Genomic DNA, 26246 nt, shown 5'->3' on the forward strand with positions numbered 1-26246 from the left:
GATACTTAATGAACACTCTGGCTGCAAAACAACCAAAGGTCATGATAACAATGACCAATTTAAGACTGGCATTAACCTCTGGAGAAACTATTTTTAAAATAGTTAATTAAACAATGAGCAGTGAGCCTGCCTATTTTCTTTTGATGATTATATACAATACCGATATACAATTATATTTTAATAAAATTCCTATCCTTAAGCTCATGGACAAAATCCTCTGACTTTCAAACTGTAGCATAAACACCATATAAGAGGCTTGCACGTTATTTCAACGGAGCTCTTACTTTTGGTTTCCAAAACAAACCTCTTTTACTTTGTCTACCTTGGATTTTAATGACGCGCAACAGCGATCTTAATTTTCATTGGCTCATATCCGCAGACTACTAATATTTACCGGTAAGAGCGCCCCGTTCTCTCATCATTGTCGCGTTACTTCTTGACAGAGAAAGTCAGTCTCTGTCAGTTCTGATTCAGCAAGAAGCGTCGAGTTAAATTCTTGTTTAGCTACATTCTGCGGCTAACATCAAAATGAAGCTATTCTTTCTTCTCTTTCTGGGGATAAATGGAGCGCACGCGGGTCAGTAAATTATACAGTATTTAAATTACAAAACGTATATTTAAATAGCATGAATGTTCTTTAATGTGTTTGTAAAGTTAAACAGTAAAAAGTTTATCGAATATGCGATTATTTAGTTTGCCTCTTCTGTTTGCTCTAATCAGAAAATAGACCTATATAATTAAAATCAGTCTCCCTTTATAACAGCATATTATAATATAATGTGATATGTAGTAAGTAGAGTGTAGTTGTATGGCCTCGATCTACTTATCTGTCAAACTATCTCATAGGCTAAACAAAATATGTTGTCACAGAGAAGTGGGACTTCATTTCAGTGGGCTATGCTAAGCCTACACCTGCTTGGTATGAGCTACAATCTGAGTTAGGCAATGTTAATTGCTAACAAAAACTGAATTTGAGTATCTAAGCTTAGACATGGGTTGTCCTTTATGTTCAGCTAACCTAACGTGTGTGGTTCCATTCTGCTCTATAATCAGTCACTTTGTAACATGGCTGTGTCAGATCTGCCTGGTAACCAGTTAAACCTGGGTTGGGAGAAGCTCCCCTACACCTTTTTAATTTTATTTTTAGAACATTCAAATACCAAATCAGATACAACAGCTGAGTAGAACAAAGTTTGTGTTTTGTGCTTTTTTCTATTCAATTTAGTACACTCTTTGGTCCCGAAAGGCAGTTTGCAGATGCATGAAGTAGGCTACAGTTTAGCAAGTAATAACACAATACAGGTTAACACTTTAAAAGTGCTAATGGATAAATAACATTCGTTATTAATATCAAATAATTAATTATTGATCCACAATTTATAAATGCATTTCTTCATAAATCTGTCAGAGGATCAACCAAGACCAACCAACAGTCTTGTACCAGTTAATAGTAATGAAATGCTTGACTCCCAGACTTTCTCAACAGTGTAGACATCTTTCTAATAACATTTACTCAAACAACATAGATACTGGTTAAAACTGTGCTCACAGAAGAAGCATACTTTACTTGCCTGGACATAAGGTGGTGTTAGGAAGGAAATTACAGTAAATAAACTGGACTGCACAGTTATGCATTTGGAGACTATGAACTGAAATCTGTACAAATAGTGCAATGATTTGTACAGCAACAGCTAGACATGGAGCCACTTTATGTACACTTGTATGTAGCACAGTTGGGACATGTTTTGCATCACTAGACATGACCAGGGTTTCATGCTTTCTAGTAACACCAAGTATATTGTATTTAAGACATTTAATTTGATGCTTATTGTTTATATTTCGTATTGATCTTGTAAATGCTGCAGGAATAATGCCCCCCCACACACACACACCCCACCCAACACCACCTCTCCTAGTAGTAGTCCGTACTGCTCTACTATACTGACTAACATGTCTGTATATCTTCACATTCTGTCTCCAGTGACACACTCATACGAGTATTTCTACACTGCATCCTCTCAAGTCCCAAACTTCCCAGAGTTTGTGGTTGTAGGAATGGTGGACAAGGTTCATATGTTCTACTACGACAGTAACAACCCAAGAGTCGTGCCCAAACAGGACTGGGTGAACAAGGCAGTTGATGCACAGTTCTGGGAGAGGAACACTGGCAACTTTATGGGTGCCCAGCAGACATTCAAGGCCAACATTGAGATTGCAAAGCAGCGCTTCAACCAAACTGGAGGTAATGTCACACACATCCTCAGACATTTACATACAGACACATGAGGCCTCATATCTGATGCTGCTTTCTGCAGCATCCAAACTAAGGATGTCAGAGACGTGCTTAACTCCCTCACCTCCCTCCTCCACCTTGTAGTCCTCAGAGTCTGTATAGATCAGACACATAGAGAACAACAGTGTGTGTGTATTTACATGTGTGTGTGTGTGCGTGTGTGTATATGATTGTGCTCCCCAGCAGGGGCCAATTGTATCATCTGTAAAAGTTCATACGGAGCAAACTGGAAAACTCTGTATGCAACGTTTTTCTCAGATTTATGAACACTGCGTACGCGACCGATATCACACGTTTGTGTTCATAGCTTCCACTTAACTTGTGATTGTGGCACGTGAACAAGCTTGTTGTCCACACCCAGTCAACTCCCATATTCTACCTTACATGGTTGCTGAAACACCCCTTTTTTTCAGGTTTCTCAATTAACTTCTCAATTAACCTATTGTGAACAATGAAGGATTCTATATGAGAAATGGCTAAGAAAAAAAAAACTGAAAAAGAGAAATTGTACTGATTGTGAAATGGAGATCTTAATAAGCGAAATAGCAGGAGCATCTTGTTTGGTGGCCTTAGACTAGCAGTTGTTTGAACGTTGATAGAAAAAATAAATAATAATAATTAATCAACCCATTGTGCCCTTATTGTAACATGTGTGCAGCCGATAGCACTGATCACATTTGGGAAACTGTTTATTTTTTTCCAGCAAATTACGCTTTAATGCTGGCCTGTTCTACCGCAGTATAAGGTCATCTAATGTACTTTGGGGACAGGCAGATCATGTCATCGCACACCTCAGGCATCACATGACTGAGGGTGGATTGGCTTATCCCCGACCTGTCTGCAGCTCCCGCTGAAATGGGCCAAATCACACGTGTTCTTTCTGCCTAAATAGGCTGAAGTGAGATAATTGGCATTATTTTTAGATAATCTACACAATTTACTCCCACTGTAGATCAAGTCAAACTGTCATTTGTTATGCATGCACTTTCTCTCTGCCTCTCGGACACTCTGTGTCGCCACATCACATCTCTAAACATGGCGTACGCACGGCTTCTAACGTGCGCAGAAGGTACGCAGATTCTTATGTGCTTTTTCATCAATCAGAAACTCTGTGTAGAAACACCCGTACACGTTTCTACGCCCATTGTCATGCGTACGCTCCTTGGTACATTTGGCCCCTGAGCTGTCGACTCCTCCCTGCCTGTCTCTGAGGGGACAGCAGAGGGCAGCAGAGCAGCAGCACGTCTGACTGAGGAAACGTCACTTGCACTCATACACACGTCACAACATGACGACATCACATACAGACACTCAGTATCACACAACGTTTTATTCCCTACAGACACGCTCACATCCAAGTCACCTGAACTTGAACACGCACACACACACACATCCACACTCATGTACACACAAACACACACAGTCTGACGGTAAAGGAGTCCTGGGTCATGATGCTGTCAGAACCATCAGGATCTGCTGAGACTCGACATCACACAGTGGAGCTCACTATGAACACACTCATACACACACTCAGGACACACTACACACTACACACACATAAGGACCAGAGTACACATCCACACAGGACTACAGTCAGACACCCAGATGCACATGTATGGACGTATCACTCTGTAGCTCACACACACTGTCCAGAGGGCTTGGATGTGAAGCTCCAGCACTACATGCACTACACACACGTGTTGACATTCACTCTTCAGTCCACATGCACACACACACATCCACACACTCCAGTACTGTATCAGTCTTCAGAGATGTAGTAACAGACTGTAGTCATACAGAACACAGAACACTCCCTGGGCTCCAACATTCCACTGTTCATCTGCACCATCAGTGGAGTTAGAACACATCCAGGTCTGAACTCAGATGTCTGCTTCTCACACAGAGCCAGACTGTCATCCCACAGCTCCAGTAGTTAGACTCTGTAGGGTTGTCTAGGTGGGGGTCTGGTGTTGGTACAGTCACAGCTGGTACAGGGTTCAGGCTGGGGCAGAGGAAGTAGGGGCAGGGAGGCAGCACTGAGGCTGGGGCTGGGGGGGGGGGGTAGGGGCAGGGAGACAGGACTGATGCTGGGGCAGGGAGGCAGGACAGAGACTGGGGCAGGGGGAGTCCGAGGAAGGATTGAGGCCGGGGCAAGGGGAGTAGGGGCCGGGAGGTAAGACTGAGGCTGGGGCAGTAGGGTCGGGGAGGTAAGACTGAAGCTGGCGCAGGGGGAGTAGGGGCAGGAAGGCAGGACTGTGGCTGGGGTAGGGGCAGTGAGGCTGGGGCAAGGGGAGTAGGTGCAGGGAAACAGGAGTGAGGCTGGGGCAGTAGGGCCAGGCAGGCTGGACTGAGGCTGGGACAGGGGGAGTAGGATGCAGGGAGGCAGCAGCAGCAGTGTTTCCCCTAGGATTTTTTTTGCAGTGGGGGCGGGTCTGTCCGCCCCCCCCCCCCCCCCCCGCCCCCCTCGGCCGAAATAAAGTTCTAACCCTATATTTTGGAGTAAATTAATGTAATAGTCTAATAACAAATGTAATATTGCATATATTTTTGTCCTATTTTCCGTAAAGCAATACAGTTAGGCTACTTAAAGTATGTTCTAAATGGCAGAAATATGCTGCCAATTAATAATTGACGTAACAACTTATTGTAAATGGTCAGTAGCCTAGCCTATCGATCAAGGTACTCAAAAGCATGTACACTGTCAGCTTCATTTGATCTTGATAGGCTAAGCATTCTGTAGCAAATAATAACAATATACCCACTGTTAATAAAAACTACTTCAGCATAATAATGCACCTAAAATACAAACGTGAGCAAGGGCAGCAATCGCTATCGAATCAACAGGCATGCAATAATGCTAGCAGGGGAAGAATACAAACAACGAAAATCACCAGTTAACTTAAATTTGCAATAACTGTAGACTAATACAATAACAGGCTTTAATGAACTGAAAACATAAGTTATACGACTTACAGTTCTCAAGGACGCACACACGCAATCTCAACTGCGCTGTGAAGCGCGTTTCCGTGCTATTCTCCGACATGCACTCTAACAATCACTGCTGATAATCGGCCTAAAATCTTGGACAGACCTATTTCTGATACCGTGGCGGCACAAATGTAGCTGTGGCGGGCCGCCATGACAAAATCAACGTAGGGGAAACACTGGGCAGGACTGAGACTGGGGTAGAGGCAGGACTGAGGCTGGGGCGGGGAGGCATGATTGAGGCTGGGGCAGGGGGAGTAGGATGCAGGGAGGCAAAACTGAGGCTGGGGTAGAGGCAGGAGTGAGGCTTGGGCAGGGGTAGGGAGGCAGGAGTGAGGCTGGGGCAGTGGGAGTAGGTGCAGGGAGGCGGAGTGAGGCTGAGGCAGGGACAGTAGGGCCAGGGAGGTAGGATTGAGGCTGGGGCAGGGAGGCATGATTGAGGCTGGGGAAGGGGGACATGATTGAGGCTGGGGCAGGGGGAGTAGAAGCAGGGGGCTGGTGTAAGGCTGGGGTACGGGCAGGGAGGCAGAGGAAGGGGGAGTAGGATGCAGAGGCTGGGGTAGGGGCAGGGAGGCAGGACTGAGGCAGGGCAGGACTGAGTCTGGGACAGGGGGAGTAGGGGCATAAACAAAGGAGTTAGGCTAGGGAAGGGAGGGGGGCAGGACTGAAGCTGGGGCAGGGGGAGTAGGGGCATAAACGAAGGAGTTAGGCTAGGGAAGGGAGGGGGGCAGGACTGAAGCTGGAGAAGGGAGACAAGACTGAGGCTGGGACAGGGGCAGGGGGAGCAGGACTGAGGCTGGGGCAGGGAGTCAGGATTGAGGCTGGGGCTGGTGGAGTAGGGGCAGGGAGGCTGAACTGAGGCTGGGGCAGGGGCAGGGAGCCAGGACTGAGGCTAGCGGAGGGAGGCAGGACGGAGGCGGGGGCAGGGGGAGTAGGGTAAGGGAGGCAGGTCTTGAGGCTGGGACAGGGGGCAGGAAGTCAGGAGTGAGGCTGGGGCAGGGAGGCATGACTGAGGCTGGGCAAGGGGAGTAGGATGCAGTGAGTTAGGACTGAGGCTGGGGCAAGGAGAGTAGGGGCAGGGAGGCAGGACTGAGGCTGGAGCAAGGGGAGTAGGGGCAGGGAGGCAGGACTGAGGCTGGGGTAGGGGGCAGGAAGGCAGGAGTGAGGCTGGGGCAGGGAGGCAGGACTGAGGCTGGGGCAGGGGGAGTAGGGGCAGGGGGAGCAGGTGTGGAGTGGGGTCCCAGCACGTAGCAGAGCGGGGGTCCAGGTAGGGGAGCAGGGCTGAGACAGGGGACTGGAGACGGGGACCAGAGTCAGAGCAGAGGGAACTGGAGCAGAGAGAGAAGCAGCATCAGGCCAGGGACAAGCAGGCACAGCAGGAGGACTAGATCAACACAGGAGCCAACGTCCTGAAGCACAGCCTGACTGAGCAGAGGCTAGGAGCTGCAGCCTGGGAGAGGCTAGGAGCTGCAGCCTGGGAGAGGCTAGGAGCTGCAGCTTGGGAGAGGCAGGGCTGAGGGTTTTTAGAGGTCTGGATGGAGAACACAGAGCAGCTGGTGGGATGTGCTCTGCCTCAGCACACCTGTCTCCTCTCTCTCTCTCGTCACACACACACACAGGGAGGGGGAGAGAGAGAGAGCTGGGGGAGTGGCAGCAGGTTAGGGAGACCCAGGAGGAGAGGAAGAGGGCGTGGCAGGAGCTGATGTAACAGTCTCTGACTCATCCAGAGCCCAGGCCCACTAGCTGGGGGTAACACTGTGCTCCGTCTGACTGACTTCAACAGTAAGGAGCGTCTCTTTGGTGTCTTCCTCCAGTCGCTGTGGTCCATAGTTTAGTGTTTCAGGACAATTCTTCTAAACGTGTGACGTCGACGATGACTTCGGCTGTCACTGGTATCAAACTCCTGCAGGGTCTTTGTAAGGGGCGTTGTGGTGCGCCCTGCACGTCAGCTGATGTGCAGGACCAGCTGTTCCTCAGCCAGCTGGCGTCAGCTCTGCAGGACCATGAGAGCCACCCTGCAGTCGTCTGGTGACAGTGACAGAGGAACATGTCACCGTCCTCACCTGAGATGTGACTGAGGTGATGGAAGTAAGAAACCATCCCAGCAGCTGGAGGGAGAGAGCAGAGAGACGCTCCTCTGTGTCAGATTCTACAGGGAGAGACCCATACTGAACCCCTGGTATCTCCCTGGAGGTCTGGTCATACACACCCCTACCTCCCACACACCGTCTCTCTCTCTCTCACACACACACACACACACACGTTACAGCAACACCACTGCACTGAACACAGTGGCTACCTCCAACCCGATGCTGTAGATGTCACCATGGCAACATCAGCTAGTGTAGATACACCCTCTCTCTCTCTCTCTCTCCATGTCTCCATGTTAACGCTGCCAGTCTGTCAGTCAGTCTGAGTGGTGAAGGAGTGTCATCAGTAGAAGAGTGTGTCGTCCCTCTCTCAGTAGAAGAGAGGGACGACACACACACACGCAGTGTGCAGGCTGTAGGTGGTGTTGACTCCCTGTAGCAGTGACAGAGAGTGTGTGTGCTGGGGGGTCAGCTTCAGGACTGGCTGCTTGAACCTCTGCTAGATGATGATGACATCATGATGTGTGACCTCATCCTGAGTGAGCCCCTCTGTGGTCCTGTGTGGTAGAGGGTCCTCCCTGACATGAGGTGGGACCAGCTGAGGTAGAGCACCCACTCTAAAGCAGGACTCCATGTCTCTGTGGATACAGTCACACTGGGTCTGCCCCCTCCCATGATAGACCAGTGTGTCCAGGGGGGTTACTGCCCATCAAGCTGCCTCTCTCTACAGGAACAAGATATGTGTCAGATGTAGCATACAGCAGCACACAGAGACAGTAATGGTATTTTAACATGAATGCTTAATCAATATATAACTCAAAAAGGAGGCCTAAAGTAGCAGCCTAACAATAAAATACTTAAGCATAGTCCTAACGACTATCGCTACTTATGATAATCCTAAATGTAATCACAATTTGCTGTGTCTTTAATGTGGCTTGAAAACCAACTGGATTCATGTTGAAGTTGACACATTTCTCACAATGGTTGTTGGCTAGCCCATTATGGATTGTGTAGTGAATAGATATGCTGACATGGGAATGAGAATCGACAAATCCTTTAGTCAAAGCTCTTACCAACAGCAAACAAATTTAATGTATGAGAGGGAGATATCTGACTGGTTCATACCTGTCTGTCTGTTCCACACAGGAGTTCACACATTGCAAATGATGTATGGCTGTGAGCTGGATGATGATGGCACCAAACGAGGCTTCTTCCAGTATGGATACGACAGCGCAGACTTCCTCAGCCTGGACCAGAGGACTCTCACCTGGACTGCTGCCAACCAGAAAGCTGTCATCACCAAACTCAAATGGGATGCAACGGGAGCTGAAGCCAACTTTCTAAACCAGTATCTAGAGAATACATGCATTGAGTGGCTACAGAAATATGTGAACTATGGCAAAGACACCCTGGAACGGAAAGGTAAAGAATGAGACAGCTTCACTACCAAAGGCAAACATGTTATCAGTGTCATTTCATTTCTCATCATAACGTAACTGCTATATTTACATGCCTTCTCTCCAGTCCCCCCCTCCATGTCTCTGCTCCAGAAGAGCTCCTCCTCTCCAGTCACCTGCCACGCTACAGACTTCTACCCCAGTAGTGTCAATGTGTTCTGGAGGAGAGATGGAGACCAGGTGTACGAGGATGTGGAGCATGGAGAGGTTCTCCACAACCAGGATGGAACCTTCCAGAAGAGTGTTCACCTGACAGTGAAGCCTGAGGACCTGGACAGCGGGAGGTATGAGTGTGTGGTTCAGCTCTTGGGGGTTCAGGAGGACTTTGTCACCAGACTGGAGCGCTCTGTGGTGAAGACCAACCTTGGAAACACTGGAAGGACTAACCCAGGTAAGACCAGCAGGGCTGAGAAGACAAATACGAATATACATTTGTTACTCTACTTCCTCACATGAGGATAGAATGATGGAGGGATGACTAGGAGGATTTATTTAGTGTTGTATCTCTGTTCTGTTAAATCTAATATACACTACTGGTCCTTATTCATACTTATAAACACTTTCTTACATACAGTGCATATTTTACCCTGAACCTTATTGTTACCATGCCATGTTTAAGAAGTGTTCTGCCTGGAGGGTTCTGCTACTGGTGACAACATACACAGTTCTAGAATGTTCTTACTGTAATATTATGGCTCTCCCTTTCTCAGAGTGACCATCTGATCTCTTCCTAATGACTCCATAGAATGTGACACCAGCAGCATGTGAGGCTCCAAGCTGCAGTCTGAATGTTCTGTGTTGGTTGTTACAGGATCAGAAGGTCTTGATTCCTCTATCATCATTGGAGCTGTGGTTGGTGTTCTTCTGCTGGTCGCCATCATCTGTGGAGTCGTCATCTGGAAGAAGAAGAATGCCAAGAAAGGTGAGAGGAGAGGAAGAACTCTGTTAGACCTCATCTCTGTGTGTGTGTAAGGATCTCTCTAGTGCTAATAGTGGGTATAATCTGCTAAATGCATAAACGTAATAATCTATGATCTATCCTAATTATTCTAGCGATATTAATAATGCTGTGTCATCTCTGTTTCAGGCTTTGTTCCAGCTAACAGTGAGTATTACACTGAAGTATCCAGACAGTGTACTATGTTCACACCATGTCTATTTTCACATAGATACATAGATATGTGCATCACATTATCAATCCGTCTTAAACTTGAAAAAGAAAGTTCCTACTTGTTCAACATTGTGTGTGTTTGTGTATCCATGTGTGACTACCTTCATGTCAGTTGTGTGTTCCTGGTCAGCTCAGTTGAACTGCTCTGGTTGTTTCTCCATGCAGCTTCTGATGGTGGATCTAACTCCTCCAATAACACGCCACCAAACGCATGAGGCCTCTCTGTTTAACCAATCACAGGTGAGTATCGCAGAGTGTCTGTGTTTATCACAGGAGTGTACAGTTATTTGTTCAACTGATTTTATTCATAATTCATTCTTTCTAAAAACACATTCCCTATCACAGACTTGATCAATTCAGTTGAATAGTACAGTGAGGTATAGCTTCAACATGCTGTCAGTGTTAACCCTGGTGTTGTGTGTGTGTGTGTGTGTGTGTGTGTGTGTGTGTGTGTGTGTGTGTGTGTGTGTGTGTGTGTGTGTGTGTGTGTGTGTGTGTGTGTGTGTGTGTGTGTGTGTGTTTCTTTTTACAGAAGTGATGCAGAGGAGAGGAGGGCACAGACAACTAACTCACTTGATTGTCTCTGAGTAATTAATTTGATAGTAGTTTGTAAACACCAAATTCTCGTCCGAATGTCAGCAGAATCTTCCTTCCTGGTTCCAGTCTTCTTTATGTTCTGCTTCAGGGTTGTAAAGCCGTTTAACTCAGAATGGTGTATAAATGATCTTCACTCTTCAACAGCTTCATATAAATTATGTTGATTTAACATTTAATATTGGCAAGATGTTATCATTAATGTTCTAATAAGTGGTAGGTTTCATTCCTTTACTTGTTTTGATATAGAAATATACAACTTTTTTGAGAAAGCAGTTGTGCACTTCCATACACGAATCACTTTCACATGTAACAAATAGACATAATTACAGAGATACAATGCAAACAGACAAAACATGAATTCATCAGAAACAATCCATCCAACAATTGCTAACTCGGTCCAACCTGTTTTAACAATGTTTGTTCACTCCACACAAACTATGGCCATGACTTTAAACCATGTAGCCTATATGGCTGTGAATTGTTGATTATTTAATTTTACTCTTAGTTTAAAGATTACAAGTGAGTAATAATTGCAACACAGATAAGATGGATGTTTGTTTATATTGCAGTGTAAAGATGTTTTAGTAAAAAATGTATATCTCTTGTACTTTCTCAAATGTTTTGGTATTGTGTTTTAATGCTTGATTAAAGTGGTGGTGGGAATATTGGATGGGTCGCAGTGCATATGGGTAACTTAAAACCCTGACTAAAACATAATTGTTTTTAAGTTTGACATTAAATTTGAGATAAAATTAACTTGTACTGTAAATCAAAAATAAATGTAATTTTTTTTGAGGGAATTTGTCTTGAGTCTTTTCATTTACACAGTACATGTATTTATTTTTTAAATGGATCTCTAAACTGAAATGGCCCACCAACACCACCTCTCTGGGCAAGAGGGCACAGCAACTCCTCCACTGCCTCTCAGTCTGGTACAGCAGTTGCTCTGCTGCTGACCAGAAGGCCCTGCAGAGAGTGGTGAGGACAGCAGAGAAGATCACCAGATCAGCCCAACTATCCATTCAGGACGTGTACATGTCCCGCTGCCGCAAGAGCGCCATCACTATCACCATAGACCCCACCCACCCAGCACATGATCTGTTCACCCTCTTACCATCTGGTAAGCGCTACCGCAGCATGCGGTGCAAGACTACCAGACTCAGCAACAGCTTTTTCCCACAGGCCATCAGACTACTCAACACACGACAAGGAAATCTCATGAACAGGTGCTCCTTCACCACATACACCCATTAAAGACCCACTGACTGCCAAATATATATTTTTTTAACTCTCAGTTCAATGTCTGCACTATGCACTTCATATGCACAATAACATATTGCATTCATGCTGCTATTTAGCACTTGTACTTTACTCATATGTTGTTCTTATCGTATATGTTGTTTTTAACCTGTTGATGGCTGTTTGCACTATTTTCAAATGTTATAAATGTTGTATTACTGCACATTTGGAGTATGGGGAAATGCAATTTGATCGTCTGTGTAAGTACTTGTTGCATGGTCTGATTGACAATAAAGCCCACTTTGACTTTTTAGTTACAAGTGTTATGTAAGATGTGTTCTCACAGACCTATAAACAATATTCAGTTTTCTCATTGCAGTATGGTGCGGATGTTTATGCAGGTGTGTGTTACATGTGATCTTCCAGTGTTCCGATCTTGCCTACATCTGGGTTTGAACTCTGGGCTTATTGTGCAACAATAATATAATCTACTGACCTAGATTAACACCATACTGTTGAAATTATGAAGATGGGTCATAATTATGGATTTGTCTGATTGAAAATGAAAACTATCGAATCACCCCTTTTAGTATTGTTCTATATTACTGGAAACCAAGTATTAAGCTGTTGACTGATCATTATTACTACTAATCAATAGAAGATATTGAGTCTGAGCATGAGATCTGGGTGACAGTGAGGGAGAAGGCCACCTGGAGGCAGATGCCTGAGTTAGAAGTCAAGATTCACTGTTTTTTGGCCCTACGCCCAGAATCGTATCTGTAGTCACCTGCACAAGGCCCAAATAGGGAGGATTTATAATGAGCCTCGTTGTGTAAGCAGCGTGAGCAACCTCATCCTAATTATGGGCTACGGAACCCATTTTAAGAGAAACACTGATTATTGTCACCCAGCAGCAAAGTGTACATCTCCAAATGTAAGCAAGGTCAAAGGCACCAAAGCTCAGGTGCATGTGAAATCTGAAACCCCCAGAACAAGTGACCAATTGCGGTATGACTAAGATCTGAGACCATTTGTAATTACCAATAGTAAAATAACACATGAATATAGGTGGGCACATACAACAGTATATAATTGCATGCCTGGAGGGTATAGATCAGTTGATCCTGGGATTTTTAGAATACCATTAAAGACTTTGCATCAAACTTTGCAGAGTTCCAGTGCTGTTTTTTGAACTTTGAAGATTGATTGAAGACTTTTACAGAACGCTACAATAGAGTGTGGTACAGTTAAGCAGAATCAGTATCATAAGTGCAACATCAAACAAATGGTAACTAGGGTCCTGGTGTAAGTCTACTAAAAGCGCCTAATGCCTTATATCGTTTTTACACTATAATAATAATTTATATTTATATAGCACTTTTCTGGGTACTCAAAGACGCTTTACATGAGCGACGACAAACAACAGCAAAGACATAAAAGACAGAGGATCAAACATGACAAACAGAAAACGAAAGAAAACTGTACGAAATGAGTCCTGGAGTGGGGGGTAGAGAGCAGGAGTTAGCAGGTGAAGGCGAGTTTGAAAAGGTGAGCTTTGAGGGTTAGTTTGAGTGATGCTATGGTGGGAGCTTGTTAGATGTGGATGAGGAGGGCGTTCCAGAAGGAGGGTGCAGCAACAGAGAAGGCCCTGTCACCCCAGGTCCGGTACTATTCTAGTCAGATGTATGAACACCTAACCAGTACATACACTATGTGGGTTATATTTCATATAACAAACCAGACTGGCAGCTTTGTTGCAGGTGACGGTTGGCATGGACACAGAACCAGCCTATCAGGAAGTTGGTCCTGTGTCTGGGTGGAACCAGGAGAGATGGTGTGATAATACAATGGCATTTTATTTTCCTCTTTCAACTGTCTATAAACACTGTTCTCAAAATGACTGTGAGTGCTCATTGGTTGAATACATGAGTTACATTTTAAACATCATTTAGATCAATGTATATAGGAATAAAGGAATGGAAAACAGTATTTGAATTTACTTTATTTGAAGTATGTTGACATCAGACAGGAACTGACAGATTGTTTGTATTTACGTAAATATGTAAGTTTGTGTGAATGTGAACGTTTGTTTGCGCTGATCTGGGATCAGAACATGCCCTTCCTGTAGCGATGGATCAGCTCTGACACGTCCTCCTTACACACTTTTATCCAGCCGTCCTCCTGCATGTGGTACACTGAACACACACACGCGCACACATGCACAAACACATAAAGATTCAAAAACACCTCACCATGCTAGTACCTCCATATACCAACGCTTCTACACCACATGACAAACACTAGGTCTAGAATATCAAGTTCACAGTAACACACACAAACAACACAACAAGCACACATACACTGTGTACTGTTTATAAACCCCCAAAAGGAGGCAAAGAAATCTGTCCGATCATGAGAGGCACTCACGGTTGACCACTCCTCCAGAGTAGGCGTCCCGGTGGGTGGCGTGGACGATGCCGCGCCGTCCCAGCTCGTAGGCCTCCTCCACCGTCATGTCCTCCCGGTAACCGCTGTCCACCACGCCGTACGCGTAGCTGCTACCACAGCCGGTGGAGAACGTACGACCAGACAGACGGGTCCCATTGTCATCCACGTAGTACAGTCCGGGGCCCTGGACAGTCACACACACACACATAACATAGGTTTAGCAATGTGGCGAAGTGAGATTATGTATTTTAGAAAGGTAGAAAAAATATATATATATTCACATAAACACTAACAGCTGCCCCCCCCTCCTCCAGATGCCACACAAGCACACATAGTCCCCCCATTCCACACACCCCACATACACATCACACACATACTACACAAACAACCCTCCCCACAATTGCACACACACATCGTCACACACACGGGCACGTGCGTGTCACACACACCTACACCCCTCCCTCCCCCACCACACACACACGGGGCCTCACCTTGTTGTCCCAGCCAATGATCATGCTGCCCATGGACAGCCCCATGCCCCTGTACCCCTGCATCATGTTGGACAGCAGCTTGGAGGCAGCAGACACCGAGATCCTCTGCTTGTTCCTCAGCTTGTACAGCCTGACACACACACACACACACACACAAACAAGTTACTAACTCACCACATGTCTGGTGGCATCAACACACACTCTGTGGCAGGTCACACATGCAACTACCAGCACTTAGAGTGTAGGTCACTTGACTTACATCTACTACATGTACACGCTGATGTCTTCTTAGTGTTCATTCTTAGCTCAGGTTATTCTCAGTTGTCAGTGAATTACTCCATCATTTATTCAGTAGTACTATTTTTTCTTCTTCTAATTCTTACCTTGTTATATTGTTGATAAGTATAGAGGCTCTTATATGTTAGGATTTAAGAGTATTTATTACACGTTCAGATTATTTTTAGAGGTTTAGACAGGCCGCTGGGGATTGTCAAGAGGAGCAGGACCAATCATGCCCATGCATTTTGTTACAAAGGGCCAATACACTTTAACACCTCAAATTACTAACTCACTTTACACGGAGATAGATTATTGTTCTCAGATTATACACCTAAAAACTGAAAAATGTACATGCGCACACAGTCACTGATATTAAACACCAACACACTCTGATATCTTACACCCACCACACATACACACAAACACACACACACCAGCGTCTGTATTCAACACCATGACACTCAAACTGTCCCAGCCCTCAGAGAGCAGCATCAGCAGCTCACCTGCACTCCTTGGCCAGCAGCCTCTCCCAGTACTGACAGTCTGCAGCACTGCCAGACATGGTCCCCAGCAGGTAAGGGTTGATCTCTATCACCTTGTTAGCCTCCTTGGACGCTACGGAGAAGAGACAGGCAGAGAGGGAGACAGGCAGAGGGGAGAGACGGGGACAGAAAGAGAGAGACACAGAATAACAGGGAGAGTGAGAGAGTGATTGATCGTGAAATTAGGGGGTTTGCGTGCATAGGTTTTGTTACTTTTTGAGATTATATCTACAGTCGGTACTGAGGGCAGTAGTTGATGGTCCTGAATACTATTGTTGAGTGAATGAGGTTAACTAAAGGCTGAATATGTGGCTGTAACTGAGTTTAAATGCTTAATCCCACTCCTCCAGACTTTAAATACAGTCCGACTAGGCTGTTAAATAGCTTTTTGGCATTCTAGCTGGTTAAAGCTGTGCTTATGCGGGTGGACTGTTGTGTTTGTACTAGACCTCCGATCCAAGGTCTTAATTGGGAAAACTGCAAATTTAGCGTTGAGCAAAAGTGTCATGATACAATTAGAAAGGATCACCTTGAGACACTATGGCATGGCAAAGACTCTTTAATGAAAATAGAAATGGATACTGAAATATCAATTCAACTGTTCGCCCTAAAAACAGTGCTGACTGATTCAAGCTTGTCACTAATTGGAGCTTTGTCACTCACATCTACATCTGATGTCATACATGAAAGGTTGTTTAAAAAGTAAGAAATAAAGAGATTGATTGGAATACCGTTCACACATCAAGACATCTGAACAGCGAATATAGTACGTAGAAATGCTTTGCGTGCGTGTGTGTGGGAGGGGGGGGGGGCATTATTACCGATGTAACTGCCAGCTGAGGCTCTGGAGTCCACCGCCACGATGACCCCATGGCGGAATTTGAAAGCCAGCGTGGTGGTACCGTGGTTGAGGTCAATGGACACGCCATTCTCACGGCTGCATGACTTCAGGAAGCCTGAGGGCTAAGAAGACGCAGTCGTTTTGTTCAACACATGGATATATACGTAGTATATCCGTTCCAATATAAAGTGACTAAAGGTGGAGCTGTTCTATTCGTTCTCTATGAGATGTTACACCTTAAATAATTCAAATACATGCACGTGTATGATTGCATGAGTGCGTGTACGGCTCTCTGTGCGTGCGTTTTACGCGCATTGATGAGGTTAGTTAAGATATTGCAAACATTCAAATTAATCCATTCCTCAGTAAAAAAAGAAAAGTAAGAATTGTCAGTATGCTCCAGGTCAAGTGTAAGAGACGTGATGAGTAAACTTCAAAGATAACTTCCGTCACATAGGCTATATATAGGCTATTCCAACATCATTCATTCGGCAATGTGTCCTAAACTTTTTAATTTTAATTTAAACGTAATATTGTTTGATAGTGTTACTTACATCAACGCCCAGTGGCACAGCGAATTCCTGCTTTGTTGTTCCAAACGTAAAATGATTCGTTCGGTCAATTAGATGCCTTTGACTAGTTCCAAGAATCTGTCCACGAAGTTCTTTACAAGTCTTATAACCACTCACATCGAAGAGGGCCATTATTAATAAAAACTAAATATATAATATAGACAAACAGAAAATAAATCGAAATCAGCTCAGGTGAAAGTGAAAATAGATGCTGCCTTTGCGCTGGTGCGTCGATGGTTTTTTTCCTTATTGCCTTTCATGAAACCGAAAGGGATTTTTAGGTATCTTCATATGTTCTTAACTAAGAATTCTGTCATGGTTCATACAGGCAACGATGTGGAAGACAATAGACAGTATAATACTACATGTAGGCTACATTTGTTTTTGTTGTCAAAACGTTTTTATTAGTTTACTAAACAATTCCCATCAAAGTATTTAACTAAACAGAAGTCGTTTCATTGTCCAATAAGAGAGCACCATTTTGAGCGTCATCAGTTCATAGGAATACTAACTTCACACAAGTTTATGTGAGTTAACTCGAGTTGACCAACCGGCTTTCTTTCAACAGTCAACGACCAAACTTTCCACAGCTAGAACAAACAAATGCGCGCTTAAAATGAAGATAAAATAAAGGTTTCTCATTTGCTATCTTTAGAGGAGAAAGCTTTTCATGGAAAGGGTCAAATATTCAACACTTATTGACACCTGTTTTTATTGAACCTTTTATTAAACATGGGTGTATGATCAACCCTGAACAATTATTAATTTGACTGGGGATATTACCCTTACAAAAATGACAAAGGTGCATCTGATTATGCCAAGCGTTTCAATGTGAAGTCAATTGTGAGTCTGAATGTTATGTCGTGACTGAGGTGTTGTGTCAGGCCGTATCAGGCCGTGTCAGGCAGTATCCATCCGCTGGACTATTTCCTGCACCACCTCCAACTGCAGTGGGACTATTTTCTCAGTCAAAATAGGTGTTGTTCCAGGCTGATATTTATATCTCCTCACCCTGTCAGAAAAAGAGAACAACAGAGAAGGAGTGAGAAACGACATGAGGGAGAAAGTAATAATAAGTCCTAACAACATATTTATAACACATCGTACCAACATTAAGTTTGCCTTTAACATAGTATCCATGTAACATCAGTTACCTCTTGTCTGAGTATTCTGACAACTGGTAGGGTCTGATGTAGTCAACGCCCTGCTTGGTGATGACACACACGTCTATGTTGTTTCCAGAGGCCAGGTCACTCATGATGCCTGCGTGGATGGCATCACGGACCAGCTCCTTGCCATCCTCCAGCTGGGAGGGGTGAGGAAGGGGAGAGGAAGGGGTGATGGAGGGGTGATGGAGGGTAGAGGGAGGGGTGAGGAAGGGGTGATGGAGGGGTGAGGAAGGGGTAAGGGAGGGGTGAGGAAGGGGTGAGGGAGGGGTGAGGAATATATGAGGAAGGTGTAAGAGAAAAAGTAAGGAGTTAAAGAAAGTGTCAGAGAGAGATGGGGTTATGATGAATGTGTGTGTGTGTGTGTGCGTGTGTGTGTTTTCAGGGAAAGGTCACTGACCTCCATATTAGGTTTGAACCTGTCCTCCAGAATCCCAAGCGCTGCCAGGTCACCGGATCCTACATGTTAAGGTCAAGTTAAACATTAAAAGATCGACATTGATTTGTGTATACATTTGGTTTGATTGTAACACATATCACAAACATCACACTCATCACAATCATCACAAGAGCAACCTCATTTAAAATGATCTTCCATTCAGGATCTGTCTGTACACAGGGATGACGTACCCATGGCAAGGTAAGGCACTTTGTCCATGCTCCCATAGGGCCCCACTGTGTAGAGGTGGTTCCCAGTGCAGTCCACCCCTCCCAGGATCAGATTGGCCCCGATTTGCCCATGGTACCTAAAAAACAGACCATCGCTCAGCGTGAGGTAAGGGTATAATAACACAGGCTCTTGAAACCCTAAGATAAACCTTACTCTTGTTTTGTTTAAGCTGAAAATATGTGGCACGAGTTGTGACACACAAACACACACACACACACAGAGTCCACGTACCTAAATAGCATGTCCTGCAGTATATTGACAGCCATGACTACACGAGGGTTCCGTCCGCTGTTCATGGAGAAGATGGTGAGGTTGGAGGACAGGAGGTCGGTGGTCTTCTGTGTGTCTGCAGCTGTGCCGGCACCACAGCAGCTGAGAGAGAGAGACACAGAGAGGAAAGAGAGAGGACAGGAGACAGAGGAAAGAGAGAGGTCAGAGAGAGGGACAGAAAGGAGACAGAGAGAGAGGAGATAGAGAGTTAGCAAGAGGGTCACACTTCATATTATGAACAGAACTTATGAACAGAACTTGATAGATGTTGGTACTTACTATATATTAGGGGCAATGTAGTGGATTTTGGCACACATCTTGTCAGCCACCACTTCACTTGAGGTGGCCCTCGTGTCTGCCCCAAGGACCACTCCATCCTACACAAGTAATCAGGCAATCTGAACAACATGGCTGGATCTGAATGCTCTATGTACACCTACTAACCAACAGCCCAGTGGATCCCTCCAGGGTATACAGAGAAAGGTCTTACTGTAGGCCAGATCCAGACACTCACCTTGCACACTACCCCAGCTATGGTAGTCCCTGTCTTTAGGGGTTTGGGTGGAATTCCTCCCTGAAGAAGACCTTCCAACGCAGCATTTCTAGGAGAGAGATGAAAACGATGTAGAAATACACTGTTTATTTAGTACAGACACTGTACAGATGACAAGTATCCGATAGGTTTGTAAAATAAATTAAATAAGAGTTTGCAATAAGCATTGCAAAAAGCAAACCTGTAACGACGCTGTGAATATTCGAGAGAAAATTACTTTCACTTTTAATCTCGAATAAAAGAGACTATGACAAAGGCATTTCAAAGACAATTTAAACAACAAACTAAACAACAAATAAAACAACACACTTCGTAAATACATAAATAAACGCTACCTCGACGTGTTTTCAAAGTTAAATCCAGAAGCAGGTGTTTCGAGAACGTGTGATAGTGACATACTTGATGCTGTTTCCAACTCCTTTCCTGAATCCTACGATGTCCACATTTCGCTCGAGGTCGCTATTCTTACGTGAGAATAGTCTGCACAGTTTCTATCCTCTCTCGTTAGTGGGTTTTAGGTAAACCATGGAGAGACACTTGGACTCGCAAGTAAAAGGAGTCAGCACAGGTGTAAGTACATTTATGTATTGTATCGTGGGCACCGATTTGTGTACAATGTTTTATAACGTCGAGCTAATCATTTGAAACAAGGTAAACTTATTTGGGGTACGCGAACGCGATACTGAGTTAAGATAAGGCTGAAAGTAACCTACCACTTTTGTCATAATTGTATACATTGAATTACGATTTCTACGTTATGGTTGGAGGTGTCGCTTTTATACATTTAGTCGGTGATTTTCTCTTTTAAGTTTAAATGATGGAAATACAGAGCTTATTTACTTTCGTTTTCAACTCAAAGCAGCACAACTCGTACACACATTGACTGCAAAGAGCAAGTTTCACATTTTTGCATCACAGAAAACTTACAATATTGTATCATAGTGTATGTTTGTTTGTGTATAGATAAAGATGAACAATTACGCTGCTCTCTCCCACAGACCACCATCCTAGCAGTGACGTATAATGGAGGAGTCATCATTGGGTCTGATTCAAGGGCATCAATGGGGGGGTAAGTGGCAAGTGCATTAGACTCATTTGACCTGTGTTTGGTGCATAGACGGTATTGATTGGCATTAGTTGAACCAACTTCAATCAGCATCTGCATTCCTGACTGTAAATTAAATGCTGACAAATATCAACAAAGATCAATTATGGGCTTTTGGAAGAATTTCTCTTTGTTTTAGCAGTTAAATTAGTGTTGGCCCCTACATTTTCCCCTAATATGTTTCAAATTTTTTATGTGACCCTTGCCCTTAGGTCTTATGTATCATCCAAAGCCATCAACAAGCTGATCCAGGTTCACGACAAGATTTTCTGCTGCATCGCAGGCTCGTTGGCGGATGCCCAGGTGGTCACCAAGGCTGCGAAATTCCAGCTGTCCTTTCACAGGTAGACATTCGTAGGGGTAAATACAACACTGTATCAACCCTGTGATGTAGCATCAAGTCAAGATGACCCATTCCTCCTCTCTCTCTCCATCCCTTCCTTCCTGCCTCCCTATCCACCTGCCTGTCTGTCTGTTCATCTGCCCGTCTGTCTACCCTGTTCCTTCCCTCTTATCTGCCTCACTCTCTCCTTACCTCGCTCCCTGGCTGTGCCTGGTCCTCTACCTGACAACTCTACATGTCCTGTACCTGTCCTGTACCTGTCCTGTGCATGTCCTGCACTTGTCCTGTACCTGTCCTGTGTATGTTCTTTATCTGTTCTGTATCTGCATCTGTTTCTGCTTCTGTATGTGCTTGGTTCTCTACCTGCCCTATAACTGTCTGTCCTTTCCCCTGTCTTCACTGTGTCTGTCTATGTCTGTCTGCCCTGTCTGTTTCTGTCCTGTATCCAGTATCCAGATGGAGTCTCCCCCGCTGGTGAAGGCAGCAGCCTCTGTGCTGAAGGAGCTGTGCTACAGCAACAAAGAAGAATTGCAGGCCGGCTTCATCACTGCAGGCTGGGACAAGAAGAAAGGCCCACAGGTACGACCACTCTTCAGCCGTTCTTAAAAGGCTACAATGCATGTATCATGTTAAGAAGTTATAACAAGCATCCAAATATATGTGTGGAATGCCTACGTCATACAAATACACTCACAGAAACAAACACTCGATACACACACAATGCTCCTCCTGTGACTCCAGCTGTATGCAGGGGGGGGGGGGGGGGGGGCAGCTGTATGTGATGCCTGCTGTGTGTTTGCTCCAGGTGGATGTGATGCCTGCTGTGTGTTTGCTCCAGCTGTATGTGATGCCTGCTGTGTGTTTGCTCCAGCTGTATGTGATGCCTGCTGTGTGTTTGCTCCAGATGTATGTGATGCCTGCTGTGTGTTTGCTCCAGGTGTATGTGATGCCTGCTGTGTGTTTGCTCTAGGTGTATGTTGTGTCCCTGGGAGGGATGCTACTCGAACAGCCGTTCACCATCGGAGGTTCGGGGAGCACCTACATCTATGGTTATGTGGATGCCAAGTACAAGCCCGACATGAGCAGAGAAGAGTGCCAACAGTTTGCCACAAACAGTAAGTGGGGGGGAGGGGGGTTCCAGGCTTTAAGTTCGTGGTGAGATTATAAATAACATAATCATGTCATGTAATCATGTCAAACGTGACTCCTTGGTCTGCAGTCAAATGCTTTATTTTGAGATATTTTTTGTTAGACCCTTCCCAACATTTAAATAAACTCAAGTTAAAAGGTGTTGAAACCAGGGCCAGGTATGTATCTACAGTACAAGCACCATCCATGTTGTGGTATGCATCATCTACACATCTGAATGACAATACTTCTTCCTCTTTCTTTCTGTCCTTCCCTTGTCCCCTCTTCCCTTGTTTCCTTGCCCCGGCTCAGCTCTCGCCCTGGCCATGGGCAGAGACAACGTCAGCGGGGGCGTGGTTCACCTGGTGGTCATCACGGAGACGGAGGTGGAACACGTGGTCGTCCCCGGCGACAAGCTGCCCAAGTTCCATGATGAGTAGAGTGACACCACTGATTCTTTGAGGGTTCTGGAAGAAGAATTAGCAGTATGCATGCATGTAAAGGTTCAACGAAAACTAAGAAATATTCATTTTTTCTTATATTTTGCAATGAGTTAGGGGTATAGGACTAATCGATAAATACATCAACATATTGGTTGTGTGCTTCTAAACGGATTAAAGTCAACTCAATCGCTCATGCATATCAGTTGAACACTGAATGCTATGGATCCCTATTATTAACCCTTAAAGCAACTTAGGTTCCAATATGCATCACAAACAACTAAACGTATGATAGGAGAGAAACTCCTCAGTCCCTATTGATTGTGTGATTTATCCATGGAAAAATGCAACTACCGGCTTTGTAATAAAAAAGGTTTATGAAAACAAAAGTGTATTTAAGGATTTCTTCTTGTCTGGCAGTGTGTTGTGACTAAACTATTATGATCCAATGCATCCACATTTAACTATTGGACTACTTTGAAACTGGGTATCAGCTCTCAAAATCAGTTTTACCACCTGTCAATCAGATTACTTTATGGGTTCATTTAATTATGCCTTCATGTGTGATTAAAAAAAAGTATGTTGATTCATATATTAATCTAAAAACATTGATGTGAGTTTTTTACGAGGACAAACAACAATAGGCTTTTGCAAACACACATTAGCAAGCGAGGCAACAGATTTGTAGGCAATTTGTCCTAAGTCGTCAACATTTTTACTTTCGATTTCAGCCTAAGAATTCGGGAAGTATAAGCGCAGCTTTTTCGACCATGCATAGACTTGACATAGAAACGCAGTAAATTCGAGCTGAGTATTCATATTGTCTTTAAACTGTACGATTTAAATGATAAAGCGTCGTTTGATAGCCTACACTTTCTGTTCTTTTTCCTGACGCGTCGTTTTCATTTTGCTTTGAGACGCAATAACTGAATTCGGAGCCTTGCACACCTGCGCGAAAAAGGTTAGACTACAGACAGACATTAATTTCTTCGAAAATGTTACAAGAAACGGCAGAACCAGGATGGTTATCAGAAGAAGTAAAAACAGGGGTGAGTACTGTGTGGACTGATTGTTGACGTAGATAAGTTTGACTTAATATTTTGCTGTGTGTGTGTGTGTGTGTGTTGGATTGGGAACCTTTGTTTATCTGAAAGTATGCCGCAAGGTATGGTGAACTATGCTTTTTCAGAAATACATTTCTATAAAAATATGTATTTTTATGTGGCAGACTTTATGTCCATTTCCCTTGGACAAATAAAGTAATCTTGAATGTATGTTGTTCAGACAACCATCATCGCTATTGAGTTTGATGGAGGGGTGGTGTTGGGCTCCGATTCCAGAGTGTCTGCTGGGTAAGTTAGGCTACTTTTCATCTGAAGTGTTAATAACTTAGCATTGCACAGTGCTAGAGTAATCAGTGAAGCCACTCTTTCAAACTTTTAAAACATTTTCTTCATCCACCTTGCATGCATTTCACACCCTCCATTCTCTCTTCTCTCCATCCATTCTTCTCTCATTTGTCCATCCCACCACACCCCCTTCTCTCCACCCACCCACCATTTTAAACCCTGTTGTTCCAACCTCTCTTTTCTCCATGCATCCCCTCTTACTTCATCCACCCACGCTCTCTCTCCTTTCTCCCCTCTCTGTTTCATCCAGAGAGTCCATTGTAAACCGTGTGATGAACAAGCTCTCCCCCCTCCATGAGAAGATCTACTGTGCTCTGTCGGGCTCTGCTGCTGACGCCCAGACCATCGCTGAGATCGTCAACTACCAGCTGGACGTACACAGGTGTGCACCACAGTGCCTTCCACCAAGGAATTATTTGGTAGTCTATTAGAAGTAATCTCTCAGAAGGTTGGCGTACACCCGCCCTCCTTTTCTATGCCCTGTGTAGCATTCCATAAGACTATGAAAGCACAGAGGATAGCTCTGAAAGCTCTGACATTACCAGAACTGGGATTAGAATGCATATACACACAGACCTGCAATTTCTGTATTGGAAAATAACTTTTCAAATTCAGTCATTGTGTTAACTTCCCTTATATGCACCCAAGCTGATTGATGATGTAGAGTTTCTGCTTGTATATTTTGTTTCTGAGGTTTTGGAAGTAAAGCAGCTTTGGCCTTTTGAGTTCTAACTAAATGTTTGAACAAAATGTAATTTTAGTAATATTAGCTTGTTTTGCTGGCAAGGAATTAAGCAGTAGAAGTTTGTCCATAATCTGCCCCCCTGCTTGACTCCAGCCTGGAGATAGAGGAGGACCCTCTAGTGCGCTCAGCTGCCACCCTGGTGAAAAACATCTCCTACAAGTACAAGGAGGAGCTGTCGGCACACCTCATTGTTGCTGGCTGGGACAGGAGAGGAGGGGGCCAGGTCTGTGGTCCACATGTACATTGTATTCCATTAGCAGAATCTGTTATCCAAAGTGTCTACCAATTATTTGTATGTAGAAAGTTGAGCAGAAAATCAAGGACCAAAGTGCACAATTGTAACAGTATTGCAGTTGGTGCCAGGAAACGGTCTGAATTCCAGCACAATTCTAATAAAGCCTTCTGCTTGCCAAAGTGAACCTTAAATTAGTTGAACTTAGTCCCCAGGTTCACCGTCAATATTGATTGGTTCTTCTGAGGCATAGCTGGCTGTAGTGGTGTTTCAAGAGCGATGGTCGATTGTGTTTCTAAGTGTGAGGACATGTCTGGGTTGAAGCAATTGTGATAAGTGATAGGTGATAGTTCTCTATAGTCCTCTTCTTAATGTTTGACTCCTCCCTCCTGTAGGTGTTTGTGACCTTGAGCGGCCTGTTGTCAAGACAACCGTTTGCGGTGGGGGGGTCGGGGAGTTCATACGTATATGGTTTTGTGGATGCAGAGTACAAGAAGGGCATGAGCAAAGAAGAGTGCCAACAGTTTGTTGTCAACAGTAAGTTAGTTGTTTCACACAGCTTATGCCACCATGAAAATCCTGTTTGTGAGTGGCTGGCTGACGGGTCTTAAATTGAATTTTTCATACCTCCTCTCTCCTCTGTCCATCTTTCTCTTTCCCTTTGTCTGTTCCTTCCTTTCTTTTTTCTCTATAACTTTGTCTCTATCTACCTTTCCCTCTTTTAACCTTGCTCTGTTTCTCCCTCTCTCTCCCAGCGCTCTCTTTGGCAATGAGTCGTGATGGTTCCAGTGGAGGTGTGGCATACCTGGTCACAATCGACCAAAATGGCACAGAGGAGAAATGCATCCTAGGAAACGACTTGCCCACCTTCTACAATCAGTGAAAAGTGTCTTCTGTTGAATTTTGACAGATTTACATTGCTTACAAACTGCCAAACATCTCTGCAGTTTAATAATTTGAAAATAATCATTAAAGAAATGTTCACCTCTTCTAATTAGTTAGACCCTGGTAGTTTGTAGGCTTTAACAAACCATATTATTGTTACCAAACCCCCAAAAAAGTTTACAATAAAGCATAATTTAATACACATCCATGTCCACTTACTCATAGTGGCAATTATTCATAGGACATTATAAATTACAATAAACACAGTTCAGTAAAAGATAAACTCGTCTTTTGT

The 26246-nt window shown here is 44.3% G+C and overlaps 5 protein-coding genes across 5 annotated transcripts; 3 read left to right on the forward strand and 2 right to left on the reverse strand.

Annotated features, from left to right (window-relative positions):
• The first annotated feature begins 405 nt into the window (after positions 1 to 405).
• LOC124467098 (BOLA class I histocompatibility antigen, alpha chain BL3-7) lies at positions 406 to 11393 on the forward strand. Its single transcript, XM_047019226.1, has 8 exons — positions 406 to 577; positions 1982 to 2242; positions 8515 to 8790; positions 8893 to 9216; positions 9637 to 9747; positions 9913 to 9930; positions 10162 to 10236; positions 10529 to 11393. The coding sequence occupies exons 1-7, from the start codon at positions 529 to 531 to the stop codon at positions 10209 to 10211; spliced, it is 1089 nt and encodes a 362-aa protein (XP_046875182.1). The 5' UTR covers positions 406 to 528; the 3' UTR covers positions 10212 to 10236; positions 10529 to 11393.
• Positions 11394 to 13816: 2423 nt separating this feature from the next.
• Positions 13817 to 17376, reverse strand: psmb8a (proteasome 20S subunit beta 8A). The gene is made up of 6 exons (XM_047019236.1): positions 16988 to 17376; positions 16414 to 16555; positions 15554 to 15665; positions 14772 to 14901; positions 14260 to 14464; positions 13817 to 14027 (listed from the first exon to the last, which is right to left on the reverse strand). The coding sequence occupies exons 1-6, from the start codon at positions 17135 to 17137 to the stop codon at positions 13939 to 13941; spliced, it is 828 nt and encodes a 275-aa protein (XP_046875192.1). The 5' UTR covers positions 17138 to 17376; the 3' UTR covers positions 13817 to 13938.
• A 337-nt stretch (positions 17377 to 17713) lies between these two features.
• Positions 17714 to 20150, reverse strand: psmb13a (proteasome 20S subunit beta 13a). The gene is made up of 8 exons (XM_047019237.1): positions 20000 to 20150; positions 19626 to 19713; positions 19391 to 19488; positions 19073 to 19213; positions 18802 to 18917; positions 18572 to 18630; positions 18160 to 18311; positions 17714 to 18017 (listed from the first exon to the last, which is right to left on the reverse strand). The coding sequence occupies exons 1-8, from the start codon at positions 20059 to 20061 to the stop codon at positions 17906 to 17908; spliced, it is 828 nt and encodes a 275-aa protein (XP_046875193.1). The 5' UTR covers positions 20062 to 20150; the 3' UTR covers positions 17714 to 17905.
• psmb12 (proteasome 20S subunit beta 12) lies at positions 20093 to 23069 on the forward strand. Its single transcript, XM_047019246.1, has 6 exons — positions 20093 to 20234; positions 20663 to 20733; positions 20982 to 21113; positions 21562 to 21691; positions 22083 to 22227; positions 22553 to 23069. The coding sequence occupies exons 1-6, from the start codon at positions 20190 to 20192 to the stop codon at positions 22678 to 22680; spliced, it is 651 nt and encodes a 216-aa protein (XP_046875202.1). The 5' UTR covers positions 20093 to 20189; the 3' UTR covers positions 22681 to 23069.
• Positions 23070 to 23358: 289 nt separating this feature from the next.
• Positions 23359 to 26228, forward strand: psmb9a (proteasome 20S subunit beta 9a). Its single transcript, XM_047019245.1, has 6 exons — positions 23359 to 23729; positions 23965 to 24032; positions 24340 to 24471; positions 24928 to 25057; positions 25462 to 25603; positions 25822 to 26228. The coding sequence occupies exons 1-6, from the start codon at positions 23676 to 23678 to the stop codon at positions 25947 to 25949; spliced, it is 654 nt and encodes a 217-aa protein (XP_046875201.1). The 5' UTR covers positions 23359 to 23675; the 3' UTR covers positions 25950 to 26228.
• The last annotated feature ends 18 nt before the right edge of the window (positions 26229 to 26246 follow it).

The sequence above is a fragment of the Hypomesus transpacificus genome, chromosome 4, assembly GCF_021917145.1.
Source record: "Hypomesus transpacificus isolate Combined female chromosome 4, fHypTra1, whole genome shotgun sequence".
Taxonomy (NCBI): Eukaryota; Metazoa; Chordata; class Actinopteri; order Osmeriformes; family Osmeridae; genus Hypomesus; species Hypomesus transpacificus.